This window comes from Oncorhynchus kisutch, linkage group LG15 (assembly GCF_002021735.2).
Source record: "Oncorhynchus kisutch isolate 150728-3 linkage group LG15, Okis_V2, whole genome shotgun sequence".
Classification (NCBI taxonomy): Eukaryota; Metazoa; Chordata; class Actinopteri; order Salmoniformes; family Salmonidae; genus Oncorhynchus; species Oncorhynchus kisutch.
Window position 1 is genome coordinate 84,170,963 of NC_034188.2, and position 21,527 is coordinate 84,192,489.

At 46.9% G+C, this 21,527-nt stretch overlaps 1 protein-coding gene across 1 annotated transcript in view; it reads left to right on the forward strand.

Annotated features, from left to right (window-relative positions):
- The window catches only part of LOC109879232 (neuroserpin-like), a 59,943-nt gene extending 39,077 nt beyond the window's left edge, over nt 1–20,866 (forward strand). Inside the window, exons 2-9 of the mRNA XM_031791198.1 lie at nt 10,012–10,278; nt 12,400–12,630; nt 13,974–14,168; nt 15,518–15,722; nt 15,893–15,990; nt 17,944–18,030; nt 19,809–19,898; nt 20,014–20,866. Coding sequence (XP_031647058.1) covers nt 10,026–10,278; nt 12,400–12,630; nt 13,974–14,168; nt 15,518–15,722; nt 15,893–15,990; nt 17,944–18,030; nt 19,809–19,898; nt 20,014–20,090 — 1,236 coding nt within the window. The 5' untranslated portion in view covers nt 10,012–10,025 and the 3' untranslated portion in view covers nt 20,091–20,866. The remainder of the gene's footprint in view (nt 1–10,011; nt 10,279–12,399; nt 12,631–13,973; nt 14,169–15,517; nt 15,723–15,892; nt 15,991–17,943; nt 18,031–19,808; nt 19,899–20,013) is intronic.
- Nucleotides 20,867–21,527: the final 661 nt, after the last annotated feature.

Sequence of the window (21,527 nt, forward strand, 5' to 3'; positions counted from 1 at the left end):
CAACCCCTTCACCCTCTCTCCCCCAACCCCTCACCCTCTCTTCCCCAACCCCTTCACCCTCTCTCCCCAACCCCTTCACCCTCTCTCCCCCAACCCCTTCACCCTCTCTCCCCCAACCCCCTCACCCTCTCTCCCCCAACCCCTTCACCCTCTCTCCCCCAACCCCCCTCACCCTCTCTCCCCCAACCCCCACACCCTCTCTCCCCCAACCCCCTCACCCTCTCTCCCCCAACCCCCTCACCCTCTCTCCCCCAACCCCTTCACCCTCTCTCCCCCAACCCCTTCACCCTCTCTCCCCCAACCCCCTCACCCTCTCTCCCCCAACCCCCTCACCCTCTCTCCCCCAACCCCCTCTCCCCCAACCCCCTCACCCTCTCTCCCCCAACCCCTTCACCCTCTCTCCCCCAACCCCGCTCCCACAACTCATAAGGTCACACAGGTGTCACTATCACACACATATAGATATATAGATATATAGAAGATATATAGAATCAGCAAACTCACACACGCACACCACAACATTAACAGGACAGGTACTTCTATGCCTGCTCTGTCAACATTAACAGGACAGGTACTTCTATGCCTGCTCTGTCAACATTAACAGGCCATGTACTTCTATGCCTGCTCTGTCAACATTAACAGGACAGGTACTTCTATGCCTGCTCTGTCAACATTAACAGGACAGGTACTTCTATGTCTGCTCTGTCAACATTAACAGGACAGGTACTTCTATGCCTTCTCTGTCAACATTAACAGGACAGGTACTTCTATGCCTGCTCTGTCAACATTAACAGGACAGAGAAACTAGACATGCTCAGTGCGTAAATTATGGTGTGAAATAAACAACGTTTTTTTTCTCACCAGTGTAGCAGGTTTTCAACTCTGTAAGCAACCTTTCCACTCTGAGAATGAGAACGGTAAATTACTGTAATTAATACATCAAATCAAATCAAATCAAATTTATTTATATAGCCCTTCGTACATCAGCTGATATCTCAAAGTGCTGTACAGAAACCCAGCCTAAAACCCCAAACAGCAAGCAATGCAGGTGGAGAAGCACGGTGGCTAGGAAAAACTCCCTAGAAAGGCCAATACCTAGGAAGAAACCTAGAGAGGAACCAGGCTATGTGGGGTGGCCAGTCCTCTTCTGGCTGTGCCGGGTGGAGATTATAACAGAACATGGTCAAGATGTTCAATGTTCATAAATGACCAGCATGGTCGAATAATAATAAGGCAGAACAGTTGAAACTAGAGCAGCAGCACAGTCAGGTGGAAGTTGAAACTGGAGCAGCAGCATGGCCAGGTAGACTGGGGACAGCAAGGAGTCATCATGTCAGGTAGTCCTGGGGCATGGTCCTAGGGCTCAGGTCAGTTGAAACTGGAACAGCAGCATGGCCAGGTGGACTGGGGACAGCAAGGAGTCATCATGTCAGGTAGTCCTGGGGCATGGTCCTAGGGCTCAGGTCCTCCGAGAGAGAGAAAGAAAGAGAGAAGGAGAGAATTAGAGAACGCACACTTAGATTCACACAGGACACCGAATAGGACAGGAGAAGTACTCCAGATATAACAAACTGACCCCAGCCCCCCGACACATAAACTACTGCAGCATAAATACTGGAGGCTGAGACAGGAGGGGTCAGGAGACACTGTGGCCCCATCCGAGGACACCCCCGGACAGGGCCAAACAGGAAGGATATAACCCCACCCACTTTGCCAAAGCACAGCCCCCACACCACTACCACAATACATGCATTAACATACATTTCTTTAACCAAATGATAGGGATTAATGATAAATTGTCTGTTTTACAAACGGTAGGCTACCACATGGGCATTCATGAAGTGCATTTTGGGCCGTCACTGTATTTTGTATCTCCTAGGGCAGCATATTGGCCAGGACCGAGCTAGTCAGCCTTGATTAGTCTATAAATAATGAAAAGATTCTGTTTCTAATGATACCATGCCAGGTTGGAGAGGATTGGTGTGTTGTCCATTTGACACAACATTAGTGCAATATAGGCCTCATGCTACCACAACATTTTCGACTGCTGTTGAGTAATTCATGAATAGTCAGACACATCCAAACTTTGACTGATGTTGAATAATTAATTAATAGTCAGACACATCCAAACTTTGACTGCTGTTGAATAATTCATGAATAGTCAGACACATCCAACTTTTAAAAAAATGTATTAATTTACTAGCAAGCAATGAAAATGTGCATTTGTATTAAAAAAAGTCCACACATCAAACCATGTTTTTTTACTGAAGTGTCATAGCCTGTAGTGCTCTACACCCCGCATCTAGCGCCTAGCTGCTCCATCATCTAGCGCCTAGCTGCTCCATCATCTAGCGCCTAGCTGCTCCATCATCTAGCGCCTAGCTGCTCCATCATCTAGCGCCTAGCTGCTCCATCATCTAGCGCCTAGCTGCTCCATCATCTAGCGCCTAGTTGCTCCATCATCTAGCGCCTAGCTGCTCCATCATCTAGCGCCTAGTTGCTCCATCATCTAGCGCCTAGCTGCTCCATCATCTAGCGCCTAGCTGCTCCATCATCTAGCGCCTAGCTGCTCCATCATCTAGCACCTAGCTGCTCCATCATCTAGCGCCTAGCTGCTCCATCATCTAGCGCCTAGCTGCTCCATCATCTAGCGCCTAGCTGCTCCATCATCTAGCGCCTAGCTGCTCCATCATCTAGCGCCTAGCTGCTCCATCATCTAGTGCCTAGCTGCTCCATCATCTAGCGCCTAGCTGCTCCATCATCTTGCGCCAAGCTGCTCCATCATCTAGCGCCTAGCTGCTCCATCATCTAGCACCTAACTGCTCCATCATCTTGCACCTAGCTGCTCCATCATCTAGCGCCTAGCTGCTCCATCATCTAGCGCCTAGCTGCTCCATCATCTAGTGCCTAGCTGCTCCATCATCTAGCGCCAAGCTGCTCCATCATCTAGCGCCAAGCTGCTCCAGTGTCTAGCGCCTAGCTGCTCCATCATCTAGTGCCAAGCTGCTCCATCATCTAGCGCATAACTGCTCCATCATCTAGCGCCTAGCTGCTCCATCATCTAGCGCCTAGCTGCTCCATCATCTAGTGCCAAGCTGCTCCATCATCTAGTGCCAAGCTGCTCCATCATCTAGCGCATAACTGCTCCATCATCTAGCGCCTAGCTGCTCCATCATCTAGCGCCTAGCTGCTCCATCATCTAGTGCCTAGCTGCTCCATCATCTAGCGCCAAGCTGCTCCATCATCTAGCGCCAAGCTGCTCCAGTGTCTAGCGCCTAGCTGCTCCAGTGTCTAGCGCAAAGCTGCTCCATCATCTAGCGCCAAGCTGCTCCATCATCTAGCGCCTAGCTGCTCCATCATCTTGCGCCAAGCTGCTCCATCATCTAGCGCCTAGCTGCTCCAGTGTCTAGCACCTAGCTGCTCCATCATCTAGCACCAAGCTGCTCCAGCATCTAGCGCCAAGCTGCTCCAGCATCTAGCACCTAGCTGCTCCAGCGCCTAGCTGCTCCAGCATCTAGCGCCAAGCTGCTCCATCATCTAGCGCCAAGCTGCTCCAGCATCTAGCGCCTAGCTGCTCCAGCGCCTAGCTGCTCCAGCATCTAGCTGCTCCAGCATCTAGAGCCAAGCTCCAGCATCAAAGGACAGTTGGAAAGAGGAGGAGATGGAGAAAGTTTGAATTAACATACTAAGTTAGCAAAACAATTGCTTATCATCATTAGTAAACACCCCTGCTATTAGGTCAAGTTGATCGACATTAGAAAAAAAGAAGGTTAATAAAAATAAATCGTAAAAATGTATATAGGCCTATTTAAACAGTTTTGCCGGTTATTTATTTTCACGACGGCCTTCATCCAATACTGTCAGTTACACAGTTATTCAATTACCGTCACAGCCCTCTATGTCTCACATTTCACTGGAGAGGATTCTAGAATGATTAACACATTCCATGTTTTAAGTAAGTTCCTAGAGCGGAACTTGGGAAGTCTGCATGGATATGATAGTTGTGTGTTTTGTAGGGGATAGAATGAACATGTTGTGTGGCAGGCTAGGCTACTCACTGGGCACACACTGGTTAAATCAACATTGTTTCCATGTCATTTCAATCAAATTACATTGAACCAACATGGAATACACTTTGAATTGACGTTTGTGCCCAGTGGGTAGGCTTCTGTCTGCCAGTCAGGGAGAGGGGGGTTGGGGGAGTGGGTTGGGGTTGGGGGAGTGGGTTGGGGTGGGGTAGCTGGTACCAGGACAGAGCTGCGGTATTGATCCAGTCCTATCATTGTTGTCTCAAGTACAATGTCACTCCAGTCACCAGCACCCACAGGAGCTTCTAGCCCAGTGTGGGAGCATGGGACTCTCATCTATCTGATAGTAACACGCACACACACACACACGGAGCACCAAACACACAAACAACATGCAGGGTACCTGAACCTATTCAGCAGCTCAGCAATACACAACAGAGAACCAGGGAGGGACATCCCCTCTGTATGTGTCCCTCTCTCTCATTCCCTCTATCACGCTAAAAACGCAGTGGCATGCTCCTGTTTTCTTTGTTTGTGCAGAAAACAGCGTTGCCAGGCAACGGTAAAAGGCAGAGGGATGAAACTGCATGAACTGCGTGTGTGTTCAGCAGGAGCAGCCAGCACACACCAGTCCCCTTAAGAATGGTGTGTAACATGAGGTAGGTAGGTAGAGAGGGAGGTAGGTAGAGAGGGAGGTAGGTAGAGAGGGAGGTAGGTAGAGAGGGAGGTAGGTAGAGAGGGTGGTAGGTAGAGAGGGTGGTAGGTAGAGAGGGAGGGAGGGAGGTAGAGAGGGAGGTAGAGAGGGAGGGAGGTAGAGAGGGTGGTAGGTAGAGAGGGAGGAAAGTAGAGAGGGTGGTAGGTAGAGAGGGAGGTAGGTAGGTAGGTAGGTAGGTAGAGAGGGAGGGAGGTAGGTAGAGAGGGAGGGAGGTAGAGAGGGAGGTAGGTAGAGAGGGTGGGTAGGTAGAGAGGGTGGTAGGTAGAGAGGGTGGTAGGTAGAGAGGGAGGAAAGTAGAGAGGGAGGGAGGGAGGTAGGGAGGTAGGTAGGTAGAGAGGGAGGTAGGTAGAGAGGGAGGTAGGTAGAGAGGGTGGTAGGTAGAGAGGGTGGTAGGTAGAGAGGGAGGAAAGTAGAGAGGGAGGGAGGTAGGTAGGTAGGTAGAGAGGGAGGTTGGTAGGTAGAGAGGTAGAGAGGGAGGTTGGTAGGTAGAGAGGTAGAGAGGGAGGTTGGTAGGTAGAGAGGTAGAGAGGGAGGTTGGTAGGTAGAGAGGGAGGTTGGTAGGTAGAGAGGGAGGTTGGTAGGTAGAGAGGTAGAGAGGGAGGTTGGAAGAAAGGAAGGAAGGGGGAGGAGAGGAGAGTGGACTGGAGGAAAGGACGGAAGGGAGTGAGGGAGAGGAGAGTGGACTGGAGGAAAGGACGGAAGGGAGCGAGGGAGAGGAGAGTGATATGGAGAAAAGAAAATAAATGCCACATATTCTATGTTGGGTTAGGCAGTGTCCATAGTCACGCACGCACGCACACACACACACACACACACACACACACACACACACACACACACACACACACACACACACACACACAGGCATTCTCATGACACTGAGGCAAGCAGATTTTGAAGAAAAATCTGATGTAGCAGGAGATGAAATATGCATGAGCTCATTTAGTAAATTGGCACCAAACAGAGTTTCTTCTGTCTACAGTTGACAGCACAAATGTAGTTACAACCCACTGGAGGAGGACAGTTTCATCACTCTTCCGCCTCTCCTCCTCTCCTCCTCTTCCTCCTCTTCCTCTTCTTCCCCCTCTCCTCCTCTCCTCCTCTTCCTCCTCTTCCTCTTCTTCCCCCTCTCCTCCTCTCCTCCTCTCCTCCTCTTCCTCCTCTCCTCCTCTCCCCCTCTCCTCCTCTCCTCCTCTCCCCCTCTTCCTCCTCTTCCCCCTCTCCTCCTCTTCCTCCTCTTCCTCCTCTTCTCCCTCTCCTCCTCTTCCCCCTCTCCTCCTCTCCTGCTCTTCCTCCTCTTCCTCCTCTTCCTCCTCTTCCTCCTCTTCCCCCTCTCCTCCTCTTCCTCCTCTTCCCCTCTCCCCCTCTCCTCCTCTCCCTCCTCTTCCTCCTCTTCCTCCTCTTCCTCCTCTCCCCCTCTCCTCCTCTCCTCCTCTTCCTCCTCTCCCCCTCTCCTCCTCTCCTCCTCTTCCTCCTCTCCTCCTCTTCCCCCTCTCCTCCTCTTCCTCCTCTTCCTCCTCTTCTCCCTCTCCTCCTCTTCCCCCTCTCCTCCTCTTCCTCCTCTTCCTCCTCTTCCTCCTCTCCTCCTCTTCCTCCTTTCCTCCTCTTCCCCCTCTCCTCCTCTCCTCCTCTCCTCCTCTTCCTCCTCTTCCTCCTCTTCCCCCTCTCCTCCTCTTCCCCCTCTCCCCCTCTCCTCCTCTTCCCCCTCTCCTCCTCTTCCCCCTCTCCTCCTCTTCCTCCTCTTCCCCCTCTCCTCCTCTCCCAATCCTCCTCTCCCACTCCTCCTCTCCTCCTGTTCCCCCTCTCCTCCTCTCCTCTTTTCTCATATCAACATCACATCACATTTTATTTGTCACATGGTCTACAAACAACAGGTGTGGACTAACAGTGAAATACTCACGGGTCCATCCCAAAAAGGCAGACAGAAAGAAAGAAAATAGAGAAACAATATAAAGTAAAACATGTAATAATAAAAGTAATAGTAGATCCAAATAACTTCACAGATCTTCATTGTAAAGAGTTTAAACACTCTTTCCCATCCTTGTTCAATGAACCATAAACAATGAATGAACATGCACCTGTGGAACGGTCGTTAAGACACTAACAGCTTACAGACGGTAGGCAATTAAGGCCACAGTTATGAAACTTAGGACATTAAAGAGGCATTTTTACTGACTGAAAAACACCAAAAGAAAGATGCCCAGGGTCCCTGCTCATCTGTGTGAACGTGCCTTAGGCATGCTGCAAGGAGGCATGAGGACTGCAGATGTGGCCAGGACAATAAATTGCAATGTTTGTACTGTGAGACGCCTAAAACAGCGTTACAGGGAGACAGGACGGACAGCTGATCGTCCTCGCTGTGGCAGACCACGTGTAACAACACCTGCACAGGATCGGTACATCCGAACATCACACCTGCTGGACAGGTACAGGATGGCAACAACAACTGCCGAGTTATCCCTCCATCAGTGCTCAGACTGTCCGCAATAGGCTGAGAGAGGCTGGACTGGGGGCTTGTAGGCCTGTTGTAAGGCAGGTCCTCACCAGACATCACCGGCAACAATGTCGCATATGGGTACAAACTCGTCGGGTTTCTGTTAGTCACATGTCTATGGAACTTGTTCAGTTTATGTCTCAGTTGTTGAATCTTGTTATGTTGGTACAAATATTTACACATGTTCAGTTTGCTGAAAATGAACGCAGTTGACATTGAGAGGACATCTCTTTTTTTGCTGAGTTTAATAAACAGTAGCAGGGTCAATTCAGATAACCTGGGTAGCTATTTGGTTACTATTTAACTAACTATTTAGCAGTCTTATGGCTTGGGGGTAGAAGCTGTTCAGGTTCCTGTTGGTTCCAGATTTGGTGCATCGGTACCGCTTTCCATATGGTAGCAGAGAGAACAGTCTATGACTTGGGTGACTGGAGCCTTTGACAATATTTAGGGCCTTCCTCTGACACCGCCTGGTAAAGAGGTCCTGGACGGCAGGTGATGAACTGGGCCATACGCACTACAGACTGTAGCGCCTTGTGGTCTGATGCCGAGCAGTTGCCATACTGCAGCCAGTCAAGATGCTCTCAATGGTGCAGCTGTATAACATTTTGAGGATCTGGGGACCCATGCCAAATATTTTCCACCTCTTGAGGGGGAAGAGGTGTTGTCAATGCCCTCTTCAAGACAGTCTTGGTGTGTTTGAACCATGATAATTTGTTGGGGATGTGGACACCAAGGAACTTGAAGCTCTCAACCTGCTCCACTACAGCCCCGTCAATGTGAATGGGGGCAGACTCAGCCATCCTTTTCCTGTAGTCCACAATCAGCTGCTTGGTTTTGCTCACGTTGAGGGAGTTGTTGTTTTCCTGGCACCACACTGCCAGTTCTCTGACCTCCTCCCTATAGGCTGTCTCATCGTCGTCAATGATCAGGCCTACCACCGTCGTGTTGTCAGCAAACTTAATGATGGTGTTGGAGTCGTGTTTGGCCACACAGTCGTGGGTGAACAGGGAATACAGGAGGGGACTGAGCACGCAACCCTGAGGGGCCCCTGTGATGAGGATCAGCGTGGCAGCTGTGTTGTTGCCTAACCTCACTGTCAGAAAGGATCCAGTTGATCCAGTTGTAGAGGGAGGTGTTTAGTCCCAGGGTCCTTAGCTTAGTAATGAGCTTAGAGGGCACTATGGTGTTGAACGCTGAGCAGTAGTCACCGAAAAAGCATTCTCAAGTAGAGGTGTTCCTTTTGTCCAAGTGAAAAGAGGGTAGACCAAAATACCACTATTTTACCATGCCTTTACCATGCCTGCTTTTTATACTGTACCTGCCTTTGCGTATATCTGAAAGGGGTAGGGGTACAAAAAAACATGGGGAATTGAAAACCAACCAAAACCACACTAGTCAATATTACTGCATTTATACCCTATAAACAAAATACAGGTATTGGGGCTGTGTGAATGGTTCTCTGCTTTTTTGCAGGTAAATTCACATGAACACTTCCATTGTTGAACAACTCCCTAATTAGAAATGGGTACCACAATCCTCTTGTCCTCTCATTGTCTGGTACAGTATAAATGTAGTTACAGTCGTACAGTAGGATAACTGGCTGTTTATCAGTATAAATGTAGTTACAGCCGTACAGTAGGATAACTGGCTGTTTATCAGTATAAATGTAGTTACAGCCGTACAGTAGGATAACTGGCTGTTTATCAGTGTAAATGTAGTTACAGTCGTACAGTAGGATAACTGGCTGTTTATCAGTATAAATGTAGTTACAGTAGGATAACTGGCTGTTTATCAGTATAAATGTAGTTACAGTCGTACAGTAGGATAACTGGCTGTTTATCAGTATAAATGTAGTTACAGCCGTACAGTAGGATAACTGGCTGTTTATCAGTATAAATGTAGTTACAGTCGTACAGTAGGATAACTGGCTGTTTATCAGTATAAATGTAGTTACAGCCGTACAGTAGGATAACTGGCTGTTTATCAGTATAAATGTAGTTACAGCCGTACAGTAGGATAACTGGCTGTTTATCAGTATAAATGTAGTTACAGTAGGATAACTGGCTGTTTATCAGTATAAATGTAGTTACAGTAGGATAACTGGCTGTTTAGCAGTATAAATGTAATTACAGCCGTACAGTAGGATAACTGGCTGTTTATCAGTATAAATGTAGTTACAGCCGTACAGTAGGATAACTGGCTGTTTATCAGTATAAATGTAGTTACAGCCGTACAGTAGGATAACTGGCTGTTTATCAGTGTAAATGTAGTTACAGCCGTACAGTAGGATAACTGGCTGTTTATCAGTATAAATGTAGTTACAGCCGTACAGTAGGATAACTGGCTGTTTATCAGTATAAATGTAGTTACAGTCGTACAGTAGGATAACTGGCTGTTTATCAGTATAAATGTAGTCACAGCCGTACAGTAGGATAACTGGCTGTTTATCAGTATAAATGTAGTTACAGCCGTACAGTAGGATAACTGGCTGTTTATCAGTATAAATGTAGTTACAGCCGTACAGTAGGATAACTGGCTGTTTATCAGTCTGTCTACTCTTTTTTCCCTCCCATTCCATCTCTCTCCCTGTTTTATCCCTGTGTGTTTTCCTCTGTCTATATTCAGACACTAATATGCTTTATTGGCATGCCGGATTGAAACATGTTCCGTCTCTGTCATTCTCTCCTCCCGCTAACCCCCCCACTCTCTCTCTCTCTCTTTCTCTCTTTCTTTCTCTCTCTCTCTTTCTCTTTGTCTCTCACTCTCGCTAGCTCTCAGCTTTCCCATGTTGATTCTCAGCCTCCTGCCCCTCCTCCTGTTGCCGGGCCATGGTTGCCATGCCGCTGACATTCCGGAGGACACCACGGCAGAGTTCTCCGTCAGACTGTACCACCAGCTGCAGGCGCGGGGGGGGGACGACAACATCATCTTCTCCCCCCTGAGTGTGGCTGTGGCCCTGGGCATGGTGGAGCTGGGGGCCCGCGGGGCCTCCCTCACACAGATACGCCAGGCTGTTGGCTTCAGCCACCTACCTACAGGTATACACACTGCAGAACACACACACAGCCACCTACCTACAGGTATACACACTGCATAACACACACACAGCCACCTACCTACAGGTATACACACTGCAGAACACACAGCCACCTACCTACAGGTATACACACTGCATAACACACACACAGCCACCTACCTACAGGTATACACACTGCAGAACACACACACAGCCACCTACCTACAGGTATACACACTGCAGAACACACACACAGCCAACTACCTACAGGTATACACACTGCAGAACACACAGCCACCTACCTACAGGTCTACACACTGCAGAACACACACACAGCCACCTACCTACAGGTATACACACTACAGAACACACACACAGCCACCTACCTACAGGTATACACACTGCAGAACACACACACAGCCACCTACCTACAGGTATACACACTGCAGAACACACACACAGCCACCTACCTACAGGTATACACACTGCAGAACACACACACAGCCACCTACCTACAGGTATACACACTGCAGAACACACACACAGCCACCTACCTACAGGTATACACACTGCAGAACACACACACAGCCACCTACCTACAGGTATACACACTAGAGGTCGACCGATTTATGATTTTTCAATGCCGATACCGATATTTTATTTATTTGTAATAATGACAATTACAACAATATTGAATGAAGACTTATTTTAACTTAATATAATACATCAATAAAATCAATTTAGCCTCAAATAAATAATGAAACGTGTTCAATTTGGTTTAAATAATGCTAAAACTAAGTGTTGGAGAAGAAAGTAAAAGCTGACGTTTCAGTTCCTTGCTCAGAACATGAGAACATATGAAAGCTGGTGGTTCCTTTTAACATGAGTCTTCAATATTCCCAGGTAAGAAGTTATAGGTTATAGTTATTATAGGAATTATAGGACTATTTCTCTCTATACCATTTGTATTCCATATACCTTTGACTATTGGATGTTCTTATAGGCACTTTAGTATTGCCAGTGTAACAGTATAGCTTCTGTCCCTCTCCTCGCTCCTCCCTGGGCTCGAACCAGGAACACAACGACAACAGCCACCCTCGAAGCAGCGTTACCCATGCAGAGCAAGGGGAACAACCACTCCAAGTCTCAGAGCGAGTGACGTTTGAAACGCTATTAGCGCGCACTAACTAGCTCGGTTACACCAGCCTCACCTCGGGAGTTGATAGGCTTGAAGTCATAAACGGCAGCGTAGCCTAGTGGTTAGAGCGTTGGACTAGTAACCGGAAGGTTGCGAGTTCAAACCCCCGAACTGACATGGTACAAATCTGTCGTTCTGCCCCTGAACAGGCAGTTAACCCACTGTTCCCAGGCCGTCATTGAAAATAAGAATGTGTTCTTAACTGACTTGCCTGGTTAAATAAAGGTAAAATAAAATAAAAAAACAGAGCAATGCTTGACGCACAACGAAGAGCTGCTGGCAAAACGCACGAATGTGCTGTTTGAATTAATATTTACGCAGCTGCTTCTGCCTACCACCGCTCTGTCAGATACTTAGATAATTGTATGCTCAGTCAGATTATATGCAACACAGGACACACTAGATAATATCTTGTAATATCATCAACCATGTGTAGTTAACTAGTGATTATGATTGATTGATTGTTTTTTTATAAGATAAGTTTAACTAGCTAGCAACTTACCTTGGCTTACTGCATTTGCGTAACAGGCAGTCTCCTTGTGGAGTGCAACGAGAGAGAGGCAGGTCATTATTGCGTTGGACTAGTTAACTGTATGGTTGCAAGATTGAATCCCCCGAGCTGACAAGGTGAAAATCTGTCGTTCTGCCCCTGAACAAGGCAGTTAACCCACGGTTCCTAGGCCGTCATTGAAAATAAGAATGTGTTCTTAACTGACTTGCCTAGTTAAAAAAAGGTCAAATCGGTGTCCAAAAATACCGATTTCCGATTGTTATGAAAACTTGTAATCAGCCCTAATTAATCGGCCATTCCGATTAATCGGTCGACCCACACACACACACACACACACACACACACACACTTACCTACAGGTTTACACACCTCAGAACACACACACACACACAGCCACCTACCTACAAGGTTGTGTGTCTCTGTCCATCTCCCAGATGAGGAGTTCTCTCTGCTCCAGAACCTGACAGGGGCTCTGTCTGAAGACGACGCCCACTACATCATCCGATTGGCCAACTCCCTCTTCCTGCAGAGTGGCGTGACCTTTAACCCGGAGTTCCTGCGGCTGATGAGGAAGTACTTCCGGGCGGAGGTGGAGACGGTGGACTTCAGCGAATCAGCCGCCGTGGCAGAGCAGATCAATGGCTGGGTGGAGAACCACACTGAGAGTGAGTCTGTGTGTGGAATCAATGTGTGTGGTTTGTTTGGAATCAATGTGTGTGGTTTGTGTGGAATCAATGTGTGTGGTTTGTGTGGAATCAATGTGTGTGGTTTGTGTGGAATCAAAATCAATTGTGTAAAAGGCTCATGATCGCCCGCTTGGAGTTTGCCAAAAGACACCTAAAGACTCTCAGACCATGAGAAACAATATTCCCTGGTCTGATGAATCCAAGAATGAACTCTTTGGCCTGAATGCCTAGTGTTATGTCTGGAGGAAACCTGGCACCATCCCTACGGTGAAGCATGGTGGTGGCAGCATCACATCTGGAGGAAACCTGGCACCATCCCTACGGTGAAGCATGGTGGTGGCAGCATCACATCTGGAGGAAACCTGGCACCATCCCTACGGTGAAGCATGGTGGTGGCAGCATCACATCTGGAGGAAACCTGGCACCATCCCTACGGTGAAGCATGGTGGTGGCAGCATCACATCTGGAGGAAACCTGGCACCATCCCTACGGTGAAGCATGGTGGTGGCAGCATCACATCTGGAGGAAACCTGGCACCATCCCTACGGTGAAGCATGGTGGTGGCAGCATCATGCTGTGGGGATGTTTTACAGCGGCAGGGACGGTGGCTGTCAAAAATTAACGGAGCAAAGTACAGATAGATCCTTGAGGAAAACCTGTTCAAGACTGCTCATGATCTCAGACTGGGGTGAAGGTTCACCTTCCAACAGGACAACAACCCTAAGCACACAGCCAGGACAACACAGGAGTGGCTTCGGGACAAGTCTCTGAATGTCCTTGAGTGGCCCAGCCAGAGCCCGGACATGAACCAGATCGAACATCTCTGGAGAGACGTGAAAATAGCTGTGCAGCGACGCTCCACGTCCAACCTGACAGAGCTTGAGAGGATCTGCAGAGAAGAATGGGGGAAACTCCCCAAATACAGACGTGCCAAGCTTGTAGCGTCAAACCCAAGAAGACTCGAGGCTGTAATCACTGCCAAAGGTGCTTCAACAGAGTATTGAGTAAAGGGTCGGAATACTTATGTAAATGTGATATTTCTGTTTGTTTTTTTCAGTAAATTAGCACAAATTTCGAAATACCTGTTTTTGCTTTGTCGTTATAGGGTATTGTGATGTCATTATGGGGTATTGTGATGTCATTATGGGGTATTGTGACGTCATTATGGGGTATTGTGTGTAGATCGAGGGGGAAAAAACAATGTAATCAATTTTAGAATAAGGCTGTAACGTAGCAAAATGTGGAAAAGGGGGTCTGAACACTTTCCGAAGTCATTGTATATAAGTTACTCTGCGGGTGTGTGTGTGTGTGTGTGTCTCCAGGTAAGATCCGTGACCTGTTGTCAGCTGATGACTTCAGCAGTGTGACCCAGCTGACCCTGGTCAACGCTGTGTACTTCCGGGGCAGCTGGAAGAACCAGTTCAGACCGGAAAACACCAGAACCTTCTCCTTCAGCAAAGACGACGGGAGCGAGGCCCAGACACACATGATGTACCAGCAGGGAGACTTCTACTATGGTGTGTGTGTGAACTCTCATGTACCAGTAGGAATAGAAACAGGTCTGCCAGAAGACACTTGTATATAAATCTATCACACAAACAAACACACACACACACTCTCATTAACTCACAAACACACACTCTCACAAACACACACACACACTCTCACAAACACACACTTACATAAACACAGACACACTCTCACACACACACACACACTCTCACACACTCACACACACTCACACACACTCTCAAAATTTAAACTCTGAAGACCGACCCCATGTCATGCTGCTACTCCCTCCAACCAGACGGCCTAATTTCAGAGTTTTACTGAAAGAGCTGAGCTAGTACTCACTGACTCTCACAAACACACACTCACACACACACACTCACTCACACTCACACACTCTCACAAACACACACACACATTCAAACCCTTTTGCACAAAAAATAAAATGTGCTATTCTTATCTAGTCTCTCTTCTCTTTATCACAACCACAACCTCTGATATTGTCCTTATTTTAAACAGAAAAGAAATGTCTCTGAAATTGCCTACATCTGTCTGTGTGTATCTGTCTGTGTGTATCTGTCTGTGTGTGTGTATCTGTCTGTGTGTGTATCTGTCTGTCTGTGTGTATCTGTCTGTCTGTGTGTATCTGTCTGTGTGTATCTGTCTGTGTGTATCTGTCTGTGTGTATCTGTCTGTGTGTATCTGTCTGTGTGTATCTGTCTGTGTGTGTATCTGTCTGTGTGTGTGTATCTGTCTGTGTGTGTGTATCTGTCTGGGTATCTGTCTGTGTGTGTATCTGTCTGTGTGTGTATCTGTCTGTCTGTGTGTATCTGTCTGTCTGTGTGTATCTGTCTGTCTGTGTGTATCTGTCTGTGTGTGTATCTGTCTGTGTGTGTATCTGTCTGTGTGTGTATCTGTCTGTGTGTGTATCTGTCTGTGTGTGTATCTGTCTGTGTGTGTATCTGTCTGTGTGTGTATCTGTCTGTGTGTGTATCTGTCTGTGTGTGTGTATCTGTCTGTGTGTATCTGTCTGTGTGTGTATCTGTCTGTGTGTGTGTATCTGTCTGTGTTTGTATCTGTCTGTGTTTGTATCTGTCTGTGTGTGTGTTTGTGTGTATCTGTCTGTGTGTGTATCTGTCTGTGTGTATCTGTCTGTGTGTGTATCTGTCTGTGTGTATCTGTCTGTGTGTGTATCTGTCTGTGTGTGTATCTGTCTGTGTGTGTGTATCTGTCTGTGTGTGTGTATCTGTCTGTGTTTGTATCTGTCTGTGTTTGTATCTGTCTGTGTGTGTGTTTGTGTGTATCTGTCTGTGTGTGTTTGTGTCTGTGTGTGTATCTGTCTGTGTGTGTGTGTCAGGTGAGTTCAGTGATGGTTCATCCGAGGCAGGTGGTGTGTACCAGGTGTTGGAGATGCCCTATGAAGGAGAGGACATGAGCATGCTGGTGGTGTTACCCAGACAGGAAGTCCCCCTGGCAGTCCTGGAGCCAATCATCAGAGCCCCTCTCCTGGAGGAGTGGGCCAACAACGTCAAGAGGCAGAAGGTGGAGGTCTACCTGCCCAGGTAGAGGACAAAACACACACACACATCTCTGTTTATCTGTTGTCAGGTTGGATGTGAGACACACACTGGCTCACACACACTTGTTCCGTTGTGTGTGTGTGTGTGTGTGTGTGTGTGTGTGTGTGTGTGTGTGTGTGTGTGTGTGTGTGTGTGTGTGTGTGTGTTGTCAGGTTTAAGGTTGAGCAGAAGGTAGACCTGAAGGAGGCTCTGCAGGATCTGGGCATCAAGAACATCTTCAGTAAAGACGCTGACCTCTCTGCCATGACAGGTGAGTAAAAGCCTTGCCCATGACACACACACACTGACAGACACACAGACACACACAGACACACACACACACACACAGACAGACACACACACACACTGACAGACACACACACACTGACAGACACACACACACAGACACACACACACATACACACACACACAGACAGACACACATACAAACAAACACACCTCTCCCATGACAGATGAGATGTTATTCTTGGTATTTAATTGAAGTGGTTGTGGGGAAAAGTGAGGTCTGAGGAACAAGCAGCGGTAGGTTGAATAATTCTAATGTAATTATACAATATGATGTAACATCAAACAGCATCAGAGAAACTGACCAACTTCCTGGAGAAAGATTCCAGGCTAATACTCTGTGTTTACATGTTCGTGTGAATGATCCATGTGTCATCCTTGTGACCTTGGACCCTGTACTTTCAGGGATGCGCTCTGACATCACTTCCTATCAACAGAGAACCAGTACAAACTATTCCAAACCAACAGATAGCTCTGACATCACTTCCTATCAACAGAGAGCTAACCAGTTATAACCAGGGAGAATATCAGACATCCCTCTGACACAGAGACATATATTAAAAGCCTTTAGGTTTTAGAACCACGCCATGTTGGTGCCTTTATTCTCTAAATGTCGCTGATGTAACAAAACAGGAGAGTTCCCTGTGACGGGACCAGCTGCAAACAGAGCCGCCAATTTAACAGACCTTTTTTTATTGATTAGCATTGGGGATAATGTGTCTCCAAACCTTCACTGTGTTGTGATGTTAACACATATCTGCTTTCACTGGACATCTTCATAGGTTTAAAAAATGATCAGAAATCAACAGCACAACGCCGAAGCCGACACTATCACTTAGCAACGACCATGGAGGAGAAAGTACACATAGCCATGACTATGGAGGAGAAAGTGGTGCTCTCGGGAATGTTCAGACAGAAACCCCATTGGCCCAACTCCCTATAGATCACTCTGATCAGACAGAAACCCCATTGGCCCAACTCCCTATAGATCACTCTGATCAGACAGTAACCCCATTGGCCCAACTCTCTATACATCACTCTGTTCAGACAGAAACCCCATTGGCCCAACTCTCTATAGATCACTCTGTTCAGACAGAAACCCCATTGGCCCAACTCTCTATACATCACTCTGATCAGACAGAAACCCCATTGGCCCAACTCTCTATAGATCACTCTGTTCAGACAGAAACCCCATTGGCCCAACTCTCTATACATCACTCTGATCAGACAGAAACCCCATTGGCCCAACTCTCTATAGATCACTCTGATCAGACAGAAAGAGCTACCCTGAATATCTCTACCAAGGTACCTGGAGCTGAGTGGGTCGATCTGAAAATTTCTACCAAGGTACCTGGAGCTGAGTGGGTCGGTCTGAATATCTCTACCAAGGTACCTTGAGCTGAGTGGGTCGGTCTGAATATCTCTACCAAGGTACCTGGAGCTGAGTGGGTCGATCTGAACATTTCTACCAAGGTACCTGGAGCTGAGTGGGTCGGTCTGAATATCTCTACCAAGGTACCTTGAGCTGAGTGGGTCGGTCTGAATATCTCTACCAAGGTACCTGGAGCTGAGTGGGTCGATCTGAAAATTTCTACCAAGGTACCTGGAGCTGAGTGGGTCGGTCTGAATATCTCTACCAAGGTACCTTGAGCTGAGTGGGTCGGTCTGAATATCTCTACCAAAGTACCGGCATCTGAGTGGGTCGGTCTGAATATCTCTACCAAAGTACCGGGATCTGAGTGGGTCCGTCAGATTGACAGAACAGCACTGCGCGTCAGAGGGTAAAAATAGACAGGGAGAGATCTTTAACAGTCTCCATCAGAGTGGTAGAAACACTTCACATGTCAGAGTGTGAAATGAGTCTCCTCTTTGTGTTTATACTTTACCGTGTGTGTGTGTGTGTGTGTGTGTGGTCCAGACGGTAAGGACCTGTTCATTGGAAAGGCGGTGCAGAAAGCCTACCTGGAGGTGACCGAGGAGGGGGCGGAGGGAGCTGCAGGATCAGGTGACCTTATAGTTGCATCATCATCATTCCTGAAATGACATTCTGTTTGCAGGGTCTACCCTTACTATCTACCGTCTTTCTGCTCTCTCTTCGTCTCTCTTTTTCTTCTCAGTTTGACCTTCGCTTTGACAGTATTATTTCATTCTCTGCATCTCTCTCTTTTGCTGTTAAATGTTTTCTTCTCTGTATCCACCTGTTCTATCTCTATCCCTCTCCACCTATTAGTCCCGTCTCTATCCTTCTCTCTATTTCTCTCTCTCTATCTCTCTCACTATCTCTCTCTATCCCTCTATCTCTATCCCTCTCCACCTATTAGTCCCGTCTCTATCCTTCTCTCTATTTCTCTCTCTCTATCTCTCTCACTATCTCTCTCTATCCCTCTATCTCTATCCCTCTCCACCTATTAGTCCCGTCTCTATCCTTCTCTCTATTTCTCTCTCTATCCCTCTCACTATCTCTCTCTATCCCTCTATCTCTATCCCTCTCCACCTATTAGTCCCATCTCTATCCTTCTCTCTATTTCTCTCTCTCTATCTCTCTCACTATCTCTCTCTATCCCTCTATCTCTATCCCTCTCTCCACCTATTAGTCCCGTCTCTATCCTTCTCTCTATTTCTCTCTCTCTTTCTTTATCCCTCTCTCAACCTATTAGTCCCCAGTCTCTTTCTCTATTCCTCTCTCTATCTCTATCCCTCTCCACCTATTAGTCCCGTCTCTATCCTTCTCTCTATTTCTCTCTCTTTCTTTATCCCTCTCACTATCTCTCTCTCTATCCCTCTCACTATCTCTCTCTCTATCCCTCTCACTATCTCTCTCTCTATCCCTCTCTCCACCTATTAGTCCCGTCTCTATCCTTCTCTCTATTTCTCTCTCTCTTTCTTTATCCCTCTCTCCGCATATTAGTCCCCAGTCTCTTTCTCTATTCCTCTCTCTCTCTCTATCCCTCTCACTATCTCTCTATCTCTATCACTCTCTCCACCTATTAGTCCCCAGTCTTTATCTCTCTCTCTATCCCAGTCTCTTTTCTATTGTTCTTGTCAATCTCCTGTGTCGTCTTTCCAATGCAGTACTGTGTCGTCTTCCCAATGCAGTACTGTGTCGTCTTCCCAATGCAGTACTGTGTCGTCTTCCCAATGCAGTACTGTGTCGTCTTCCCAATGCAGTACTGTGTCGTCTTCCCAATGCAGTACTGTGTCGTCTTCCCAATGCAGTACTGTGTCGTCTTCCCAATGCAGTACTGGGTCGTCTTCCCAATGCAGTACTGCGTCGTCTTCCCAATGCAGTACTGTGTCGTCTTCCCAATGCAGTACTGCGTCGTCTTCCCAATGCAGTACTGCGTCGTCTTCCCAATGCAGTACTGCGTCGTCTTCCCAATGCAGTACTGCGTCGTCTTCCCAATGCAGTACTGCGTCGTCTTCCCAATGCAGTACTGCGTCGTCTTCCCAATGCAGTACTGCGTCGTCTTCCCAATGCAGTACTGCGTCGTCTTCCCAATGCAGTACTGCGTTGCGTTCCATATGGATGGTATGCAAACAGTGCCCCCTCCTGCTGACTGTTCGGTGTCAGTAGATTTAAATGTCACTGGGAGAATCTCAGTTGCATCCTCCTCGCATCCTCTCCTCCTTCTCAAAACCCATTGGAGGAGAAGGTCAGAGGGGCGGGACCTCTGGCTTTCTCATCTAATGGGTTTTGAGAAGGAGGCGAGGAGAGAGGATGCAACTGAGATTCTTCCAGTGTGTTGAATGTTCTCTCTCTCTCTCCCTCTCTGTGTCCTGTAGGAATGATAGCCCTCACCAGGACTCTGGTTCTGTACCCTCAGGTCATGGCTGATCATCCCTTCTTCTTCATCATCAGAAACCGCAGGACAGGTGTGTGTTACACTGTCCGTCTGTCCGTCCCTCTGTTTGTCTCTGTCTGACTATATAACGTATGTGCCTGACCCTAGTGTCTTCTCTGACAGTTTCTTTCTCTCCTCCCCTCCAGGTTCTATCCTGTTCATGGGCAGGGTTATGACACCAGAGGTCATTGAGCCTACCGACTTCGACAATGACTCCATGTAACTATGACGACGACCAATGGGATTCCAGTGTGCTGCTATCCTGCTATGAGGTCATATGCTCAAAGCCAATCAGATCCAGGCAAAACGACGCCATAAACGCAACCTTTCCTCTCCCCATCGTCGGCTGTGTTTTTATACTCTTATCGAGAATATACATGATTCCTATTCTATATTCTATATTCTATTTGATATATATTGATATATACAAATAATGTGACTGTGTTTTGATACTGTAAGCTTTAACCACTTGGTAAGAGAGAGGGAGAGAGAGATGTATATATATATAAAGAAAAGTGAAATGGTTTCTATGGTCTATTGGATCAGTAGACATCTGTGTACTGCCCCTTTAATTTCACTAGCCTCACACACACACACACACACACACACACACACACACACTCTGTCGTTTCAGGTGTCTCCCAAATCAACGCCATTATATTCCTGTACATTTACTACTGTGTTATATATACGACTAGATATTTATTGCAAAAAAAACTAAAAAACGTGTGCAGATTATATATATATATATACGTATGTAAACACAGAATCTTAGTAATTCTATTTTAGTCCACCCCCCCCCCTCCTCACGCTAGAAGTACCCGGCTAAAATACTGATGAACTAACATGCCTTATGAGTTGTTGATTTAGTGCAGGCTTTTGAAGACAGTTGAACAGTTTGTGTAAAATAGTTTGCTCTTGTGAAGAGGCGTGCAGGTGGATTTGGAGACCAGCTATATTCACTCTTTTACTGAAATAAATATCAATGTGTTCCAGTTACAATTGTCTGATGTCTTTTTGTATGTAATTGCATTGAATTGTATTTGGTAAAACAACTTTACATTAAGTACCTGTTATACCAGTGTAGTAACGCTGTACCTACAACAGTATTAGTAATAGTAATTACATCATTTCTAATGATCTTCTGAGGTAAATGGTCATATAACAGAGTATTGTCAAGTTAAGACTGTAAATGACCTTGACAAGCCCTCTGGATACATCACTATACCTCATTGAAATACCACAGTAGCAAGAACAGAGTCCTCTGGATACATCACTATACCTCATTGAAATACCACAGTAACAAGAACAGAGTCCTTTGGATACATCACTATACCTCATTGAAATACCACAGTAGCAAGAACAGGGTCCTCTGGATACATCACTATACCTCATTGAAATACCACAGTAGCAAGAACAGAGTCCTCTGGATACATCACTATACCTCATTGAAATACCACAGTAGCAAGAACAGGGTCCTCTGGATACATCACTATACCTCATTGAAATACCACAGTAACAAGAACAGAGTCCTCTGGATACATCACTATACCTCATTGAAATACCACAGTAGCAAGAACAGGGTCCTCTGGATACATCACTATACCTCATTGAAATACCACAGTAGCAAGAACAGAGTCCTCTGGATACATCACTATAC